This window comes from Mytilus californianus, unplaced genomic scaffold (genome assembly GCF_021869535.1).
Source record: "Mytilus californianus isolate M0D057914Y unplaced genomic scaffold, xbMytCali1.0.p SCAF_1, whole genome shotgun sequence".
In the NCBI taxonomy this organism is placed as follows: Eukaryota; Metazoa; Mollusca; class Bivalvia; order Mytilida; family Mytilidae; genus Mytilus; species Mytilus californianus.
Genome location: NW_026262581.1, coordinates 64,847,212 through 64,857,132, shown reverse-complemented (window position 1 = coordinate 64,857,132; position 9,921 = coordinate 64,847,212). Strand labels below are relative to the sequence as shown.

The window sequence follows — 9,921 nt, the reverse complement described above, 5'->3', positions numbered from 1 at the left end:
ACTCGGTATTATCAGGTGAAATAGTTATATTTGGACCAAATGATAAGGTATTTACATGATCAAGCAAACCTTCAGTCGAACCAGTTGACTGACAGTTCCCTTAAATCAAATGTTCTTGGAGATAAAGTCAAGGGTGTTTGACCTACACTTGCTGTGTTGCTATTAAGAATTGCCTGGCTAACAGTAGAATTTATAACACTATTATCATGGTTTATATTTGTTTCCATGTCTGAGTTTATAATGACCCGCTGATTGGTACACAATCTACATATGTATGTTTCGTCTTTAAGCTCTATCTCTGATACTTTTTCAGGTGTTAGACCCTCACATTTGAAGTGTATCCACTGATTACAAATGTTACAGGCTACAGATGTGGGCTTTTCATCACATTGTCTATTACATACCAGACACAGTGGGAACTGGGGACTGGGGACTCCAGTATCATCTGACCTTGACCTCATTTCCATGGTTCATTGGTTAAGTTTTTACATTTTGGTCTGTTTTTCAAATACCATAAGCAATGGGTCAACTATATTTGGTGTATGGAATAATTGTAAGGTGTACATACATGTCCGTGCGACAGTTTTTATCTAACCATGACCTCATTGTCATGGATCTTTAAAAATGTTAAGTTTATGTGATACTTGTAGTGAAACCTTTATCTTTAAGATTTTCAACATAAAATCAATGGTCAGTAAAACAGGCGAGACATTTCAGCGTGTGCACTCTTGTTATTTCATTATCAGATATATCGATGATATTATGTCACTGAAAAACCCACATTTTAGTGAGTGCTCGCATTTCGTGCACCCCAGTTAACCTGACATTTATGATATGACCGAAACAAGGTGGTCAGTGTTTGGATCTTTTCTTGATATTGACATTGATGGACGACTTCAAGGGTTTTCAAGCTAGGATCTTATTCTATTACAAATGTGTCGATTTCGGCTTTCCGATTGTCAACTTGCATTTATCAGTAATATACCCTTTGTCCCGGCATATGAGCTTTCCTCATCTCATTTAATACGGTTACGCCCATGCATGTACACATTATACGGACTTAACAACGGATTTACCCCTGACGCAAAAAAAGACGTATGTTCCAGCAGTTACCAGGAAAAACGACTAAAATGGACACTGCATAAATTTTTACTATATACAAACGCTCAAGGGACATGATTTCGCGATCTTGTAGTTTATATATCTGGAAAGTCGTCTTATCTGATCCTGATTTGTATATTTTAAACATTGTTAACGACTGTTACCTCCTAATTTCTACAAGCCAAGCTGTTTCTGTATCTGTAAATGTACGTCGAAGATACCAATTCCGACTTTTACTCGAAAGGAAAAATAAAGAAAACAAAAAAATATTTGAATTAACTAAAAGAGAGGCGAAAGATATCAAAGGGACATTCCTAGTTCACATGCAATTAAATTTGATGAGTTTGCCATATATAATAGATTGGACAGAAATAGTTCAATTTTTTTTGCATCACACACTACTTTTCCATTTGAAAAGATTAGAAACAACATAAGAAAACTACTTGAAATTGAAATGTATAACCAGAGACATATAATACAAGTGATTCGCAACTCTAGTAGAATCTAAGTAACGACCAATGAAATGTCTCTGCCAACGGAAAACCAATTATTACCGATTGGCAAGATGGGAAGATTCTACGCCTGACGATTTTGCTAATTGCTAATGCCGATACTTTCCACAGCTAAAGCATACGTGTAAGTATATTCAAAAGATACAAAATACCAATTCTAATAATTTGTAATTAATATAATGTGCTGAAATGACGAGAGTAATCAAATACAAACAAATTTAAAACTCGGCCCATATTCTACTTCACATCCTATTGCCGTAGAACCCATATGCTCTCCCATTCTGTTTCGTAAAACTTGGAAATATGCGAATAAATATACAATTGTATGGGGCTATAATACTTCCAAATGTTATGTCGTGAAAATAAGACCAGTTTCGTAAAATTTGATCCAATAATTATTTCTAAAAATATCAACAAAAGTGACGATTATTTTCTTATTGATACCCAAAGCCAGCTATGGTGGTACTACCATTCTGTCTCGTAAAACTTGGAAATATGTGAATAAATATACAATTTTATGGGATTATGTTACTCCCAAATGTTATGTCGTGAAAATAAGACCATGCAGTTTCGTAAAATTTGATCCGATAGTTATTTCTAAAAATATCAACAAAGGTGACCATTATTATTATACACAAAGCGAGATATGCTAGTACTACCAATCTGTTTCGTAAAAATTAGAAATTTACAAATACATGTACCATATTATGGAGTTATATTACTCCGAAATACTATGCCGTGAAAATAAGACTGATTTCGTAAGATTTGATCCGATAGTAATTTCTAAAAATATCAACAAAGTTGACTATTATTTTCATATTTATCTTTTTGTCTATACCCAAAGCCAGCTATGCTGTTACCATACTTTTATTTTTTTAAACTCTTGACACATGTCAGGGGTGTAAAATTTTCAGTGTTCTTTTCAAAGTGGAAGTGTGATGTGATCAAATAAGGTATTTTTCTTTTTTTATATTAAACCGGCTAAATAGTGAAATTGTTCATGGACAAATTTCCTTAAATCAGTCCATCATTTTTGTGCACTATGAAATTTATAGCCTGCATTTTGTTGGGCAAATTATTCATTTTTCATCCTTTTTATTTTCTTCTATTCTGAAGTCATTTTTATACGACCGCAAACATTTTTTGGGGATCGTATAATGGTATGATGTCGTCGTCGTCGTCGTCGTCGAAGACACATTGGTTTCCGGACAATAACTTTAGTTTAGATAAATGGATCTCTATGAAATTTTTTAGGAAGGTTCAATACCACAAAAGAAAGGTTGGGCATGATTTTGGGGAATATTTAGGAATAAGGGGCACAAAAAGGGGCCCAAAACAAGCATTTTTCTAGTTTCAGGATAATAACTTGTGTATAAGTATTTCGATTGCTCTGAAACTGTACCACAATGTGAAATACCACAAGTAGAAGGTTGGGATTCATTTAAGGGGATATGGCGCCAACAGTTTAAGAATTGAGGGTCAAAAAGGGGCCAAAAACAAGCATTTTCCAGACAATAACTTGTGTGTAAGTGTATGGATCTCTCTAACATTGTACCACAAGGTTCCATATAACAAAGGGAAGGCTGGGATTGAGTTTGGGGTTAATTGCCCCAAACATGTAGAAATTAGGGGCCAAAAAAGGGACAAAAAAAGGCCCAAAAACAAGCATTTTTCTAGTTTCCAGACATTAACTTGTGTGTAAGTGTATGGATCTCTCTGAAATTGTACTACAAGTTTCCATACTACAAAGGAAAGGCTTGGATTGAGTTTTGGGGTTATTGCTCCGAGGGGGTTTCAAAAAGTGGGGGGGGGGGATTTTTTTTCCCAATTTTTTTAAGGGATTCATAAAAATTTTGAATTTTTGAAAAGTTTCAAGAAAAAAACTTCAATTGCACAGTATTGCGCAATGGATTTTTAAGATCTTTGACCACATTTATTTTGTGTCAGAAACCTATATAATGTTAAATATTTGATCACAATCCAAATTCAGACAGTATCAAGCTTGAATATTATATCCGAATTTGAACTGTTCAGGGTTCGACCTCTGCGGTCGTATCAGGCTGCGCTCAGCGAAGCATTTTATTCATTTTTCTTTGTATTATATGTCTCTGGTATAAAGGTCTCTTATGTTAGTTACAAAAGATATAAAGTTCATTGTACCTGGACATGCGCAGACACAATAAGACTTTAAAGGTCTTGATTGAAACAATTTGTTTTCGTTATCGCAAGATGACAAACGGGAAGAATTTTTTTACCTACTGTACATTTTTCGTTCCTTAATAATGATGTTACATTGACCTTTCTTCTCAAATGTCTGTTTTTCAATTGGTACTATATAAACACATTTGCACTTACATCTCCGATTTCTTAAAGGCTTTTACAACAAAGCGACGTTTTACCTTAACAAACAACTGTAAAACAGTTTTTCAAATCTCCTCTTTTGGCTGGATAGTTTTTTCGTAATTGTTATAATTTTACTAGTGTTGTGAGGGAATATCTATTTATACCCAACTTGTAGAGATTTTTGATAATATGATTTTTGATACGGTCAGAGACTTATATACACATATATGTCTCTAATACGGTATAGACAAGACCGTCGCTGAAAATGCAGTGATTGTTTGGTGAGGTAAAATAAGTTACAGTTTAAAATGATTTCTACCACTGGGTCGATAATCTGCTGGTGGACTGTTAGTCCACGAGGTTATATCCAGCTCAGTACTTTGCTACAGGCACGAAACCACGGATATTGTTTGATTGAAATTGGTTTTTGAACAAAACTAATGGGATCCATTGAAATTAAGGAATGCATTTCCTTCATGCATAGCTCAGATTTCTTGTACGGTTTTGGTGGTGTACTTTTGGTTCTTCTGATTATGTCGAAATACGCATTTAGAGCAGTAAAAATGGTTCGGTTTTATGTGGTTGACCTCTTGATGATTTTGGTTTTATTATCTTGTCTTGATGTCCTGTTGATGTATGCCAACATTTGCTCGTAATTCTATTTTGATATTGGCAATAAAAGAGAAATATAATCCCAATATTTTAGTTTCAAATGATATTGAACAAAGTCTCGAATTTGCGATTAACTATAAAATATGCATTCGTGCTCTAATTATGCATGATATGATAGATGCATTTTATCTATATGTACGTAATACTGTAACTATGGTTGTAGGTGGTACAAGAAAATTTATATTTGACGGTTTTGGCTGTACTATTATGACTCTCTTCGTTTATATGCTTTCAATATTTTTTTATATTTTTTATCCATTCACTTTTTTTTATTATTTTATTTCTGAAGATATTGAACAAGATACGAGAATTTGCACAAACAATATGCACTTATGCTCTGACGATTCAATATATTATGGTTGTTTCGTGTATTTTAAAGTCAGTCTGAGGGTTTTATCCTATTGTATTATTGACATCTATGTAAATTAGTAAAGATGTTCAAATGTAGCAACTACACTCGTTTGTTGTGCACAATACTACAGTATCATGCAGTATTAGTAAGTCATATTTCCTAGGATATTCCTAGCATATTTACTTTATGGTTAGATTTTCATAGTCGGATACCGTGTATTGTGCGAATACATTCCTTCCACATCTTAGATATAACAACACACAAGTAAACTGATTGAAAGACGATATTTGCTATAACTTCTGTTCTGATCCAGCTGCATTACGATTTTGGACTAGACGATTAACAAAAAAGACAGATGGAATCACGAGCTTTTAATAATCTACTCATGGTTATCTTACTCTGAGACTGGCTTTTACGCAAAGGAAAAGACAAAACGTAATGAATAGCATATCAGTTTCTGTCAGAATATAATGTACAGTGTAGCAAAAATATACGTCGGCATAACGGTGTAACAAAAAACTTATAGCACCTTTTGGAAAAGGGCAATTCTCAACCTGTCCCATCCAACGTTATCTTCATTATCAAGCCATTCAATAAATATAACATCATCCCAAATCTGACTAAGTTCAGAAGGAAAGTTTTGCACTGTAATGTCGTGCTTTTTTATTATAATGATGTGTTGCAGATTTCCGGCATATTTTTCGTATTTTGCTCTTTGTATTTCAAACTTCCCCCATATACGATCTTGAAATGAATCATCTATAACAAAAATCACGTTCCTGCTATTACTTATAGAATCTGCAATTGCATCAGAGCATATTTCTCCACCAAGAATGTCCCGGTCGTCTAAGCACGTGATCATCTTCCATGATTTTTCAAGTTTATATATTAGAGTATTTACTGTCCAGTTTAAACTTTGGTCACCGTAGGATATATATATGTCATATTTAGATTTTAACTTCATTCTTTCCTCGATAACTAATCTAAATCTTCTATAAATCCAATAAGCAAGTTGCCATCTGAAATTTACTGCGAGGGCAAGTGGTATAGTTAACACAACAAACGAAATAAGTAGAGCTATTCCTATTCGGAGCCAATGCCCACTGTTGCAGTCTATAAATAGTTCATGATATTTCTGCATCACTTCTGGAATAGTCATGTCTGTACCATTTCTCAGCGTGCACCTGTAACCTCTTTTAGGTATATCCAAACTTATATTAGTTTTGGTGATCCATTCAAGAAAATCTCGAGTATCACACGTACATTTCAAACGGTTTCCCTTAAGAAAAAGTTGAAATGTATTTCCATACTTTAAGTTTTGTTGTTCAAGCCATTTGCGTACTGTTTCATTAATTGATTGAATAAAATTGTTATGAATATCAAGCAACTGTAAATTCGAAAGAGATAAAACTGCCTTTGGTATGTCATAAAGCAGATTATATGATATGCTGAGGTTTTGTATTTCTGTGTTGTTCAAAAAGGCATCTTCCGGTAGAAACCATATATTATTATTTGAAATGTCCAATACCTCAACTGATGGGATAAATTGTAAGGCGTTTGGATATTTTTGAAACATGCGACCTAGTCTAGCATATTCCATTTTAACATTTGTTGTATTTACTAGTTCTGGAATCGATGTTGGTAATGAAAAAATTGACGATTTTGTGCCTGAAAAGTTGATAAACCGCAGCTTATTTGGCCCATCAAATTGTATTATCGGAAACCAATCAACATTAAAGTAGCTAATGTCAAGATACTGTAAATTTGGAGCCGTCAGAATTAAAGTTTTCCCTTTAAATTCTAGTTTTCTAAGGAAATGTGATAGTCTTAATGTATGCAAGTTTTCGGGTAATTTTAAACGAAATGCTGCAGCCTGGCTTTTCTCTACATATTCTTGAGTTGCAGTATAATATCTTCGATCAATGTATTTCGTTGATGTATATGAATTTTTTTCTAATGCGTTTTTGTCGTCATTATACAACGAATCTTGGTCAAAGAACAGTCCAGTGTTTATGTTTGTAAAAGGTTGATCATTGTGAATGTACTGTATTTCCCCAGCATAAGACAAAGGATTGTACGAATAATCAAATAAAGTTAAATTTACCAATTTGTAAGTGAGTGGTAGGATCTCTTGGAATTTATTAAACATTGGAAATCTGTTTCCAGACAACACAACTTTCTTTAGACATTCTGGTCTATCAAAGTATAGTAGAGATTTAGGTTTAAAGTCTACAATTCCACACTCAGCTAAAATCAGATTGGACACGCATATCTTTTGTAAGTGTCTCATCATTTCAGAAGTTAATATAACAGCCTCCGGAGAAGCCAATAATTGTAGCTCACGATAACCAGAATTCACCCTTATGAACTCAATTGTTTCCATTTCCTTATTTTCAAAAGGACGAAGAATCATGAGTGCATCTGAAAGCGACATCGTAGATTTGTGTAATGTCTTGAGCTTTTTCAATGGCATCAAGACTCCTGCCTCTGCACTTTTGATATGGAGGCATTTTCTAAAATGTAATTCTTTGATATTTCTAGGTAAATATGTAAACGTTCTATTTTTTAAATCATTTACATAGCAATAGTCGAATACTAGTTTTTCTAGATTAATCAGATTTAGCAAGCCTGCATTTTGGAAATCAGAATTATGAATAAGATCCATAGCAAGAAATTGCAAGTTAATGAGGTTTCCTAGGAACGGATAATAATAATTAAAACTGTTGTAATTTCTGCTGATGTCAAGGTTACGTAATGATATCAAATTATTGAATACGTCACTGGCCGTATGTTCTGTTGAAATATTCAATTTGTTATTGCTTATATCGAGTGTAGTAAGTCTAGTTAATCCATTGAATGAACTGCACTGCATCGTTGTGAGCTGGTTTCCGTGTAAACTTATATATTGAAGTAATTGGTAACGTGCGAAAGCATTAGATTCTATTTCCTTAATGTTGTTTTTGCTCAAGTCCAGTCTTTGAATTGTTTCCGGCAATCGTCTCGGAACATCTGTTAAATTCCTTTGTTCACAGTGTGCAGTACGTTTGTAAATTTCACACTTGGATTCACATACACAATTCTCCCAAAGCAATGCCAGGTGAAACAAAACTAAAACAAAAAAAAACATTGTTTAAATATTTTGTCCTTTCAAGTGCAACTTAAATTAATGTAACAGTAGAACTACACATTTTGTTCCTCATTCACTGGAATTTACATCTCTTTTGAGATGTTTTTGTATGAATAGATTATTAAATGCAATGTTAACATGAATTTGAACTTGAATTGTGTGTTGAAAAATATCAATTTCCTCGTCATGCACCAATAAATTAAAGAATCGCCCCATTTTATGCTGTTGTAAAAACAAGGAAATAATTATATTTGATATGAATACTACATACTATGGAATGGTCTAATTGTCACGAGGTGTTGAGTATGGAAACGCGTATTAGTCACCAGTTGGTCAGTTGTCAACACAACTTGACGACAAAAACAAGTGGAAAAGTTGCCTTGTTGTAGAACTTGTACACTTTAACAAGTTTACTTGTTTAATTAATAATTCAACTTGTAGACTTACTACAAATTGACTTGTTGCGTCAAGTTGTGTTGAGAACTGATCAACTGGTGACTAATATATGGAAACGTATATTAGTCACCAGTTGATCAGTTCTCAACACAACTTGACGACAAAAACAAGAGGGAAAGTTATCTCACTCTTCTGACTTTTCTTATGTAATCTTGTCCTGTTCTGAAAAAGGATTATGTCACCAAGTAAACATATGAAAGTTAACTTGTCGTGAATGTTTAAATCGTGTTTACTTAATAAAAGACCACATGACGTAAAAAACCGTGGGAACAATTTAACCGCGGGAAATAAGAGCACACGTGACGCTGCTACAAGTCGTTGAAGAAGCACCTAGCACAGCTGTCCGCTCTGTTTCACGTAATGTAACATACTGGTCACTTTTTCCTTCAATTCCCTATATATTCAATTCCTACGGCTAAAGCATACATTTCGAAACTCTGTAATTCGAAAACGAGTCCGGTTACCACATATTTTTTTTCATTTTTTGGTGTATTTCAATAGTGTCTTTCCATATGCAAAATTTCATGAAAATTGTTGGAACGTCGATTTACGGGGTCCCACCTTAAGGGCATACGATACAGTTACAGGGGAGGTAATGATGTTGCTAACGTAAAATGTTATTTTCGCGACGTCAAACTGCGACATACCGGGAAAAGATGCATTTTTCAACTGATTTTTATCATTCAGACTGATTTAACTTGAAAACGAGAACATGGACCCCTCTTTTTTAAAATGACATTAGGTTTGATTACGTATGAAGATTATTTGTACCAATTTTTATGAAAAAGTCGATAATGGAATTTTTTTTAAATTAGATAAATATACAGCAGAAAATGACGTTTTTTTCCCAAACCCATGGAACTTTGATAAAAATAAATTATTTCCAAGAATTTTTTTCCAAAATTAGAGCATACTTATGTAAAGAAGATTTTCTAGATGTTTTTACAAAAATCCGCGTGTGTTTATCTTTTGAAACAAAAGAGTAAGGCATGTCTATCCAAAGGATAAAAATACAAAAAAAAACTTAATTTCTGGTAAATGTCTAAAAATTTGACCCCATTTATCTCCGAAATTAGCATATGAAGGTATATTTTTTATTACATATTTAAATTGCCTGGGTGAAAAATAGCTTGTAAGCAAATCTTCGTAAAAAAATCAATATGGGATCAAAACTGTATCGTATGCCCTTAATAACGTAATATGCAAGCGGGGCATCATCTGTGTCCCATATCGTTAAAATGCGATTTATTTCTCGTTTTTTCTTCTAAAAGGCTTTAAATTTAGTATTATAGCGCAATACACAATAGGATATTATGATTCACTTCACATGAACTCCAATGTTTTTTGTAATACCACAG

The 9,921-nt window shown here is 33.5% G+C and overlaps 1 protein-coding gene across 1 annotated transcript; it reads right to left on the bottom strand.

The window, feature by feature from the left end:
• Positions 1-5,336: 5,336 nt before the first annotated feature.
• Positions 5,337-8,287, bottom strand: LOC127706059 (toll-like receptor 4). Its single transcript, XM_052210486.1, has one exon. The coding sequence runs from the start codon at positions 8,105-8,107 to the stop codon at positions 5,501-5,503; it is 2,607 nt and encodes an 868-aa protein (XP_052066446.1). The 5' UTR covers positions 8,108-8,287; the 3' UTR covers positions 5,337-5,500.
• Positions 8,288-9,921: the final 1,634 nt, after the last annotated feature.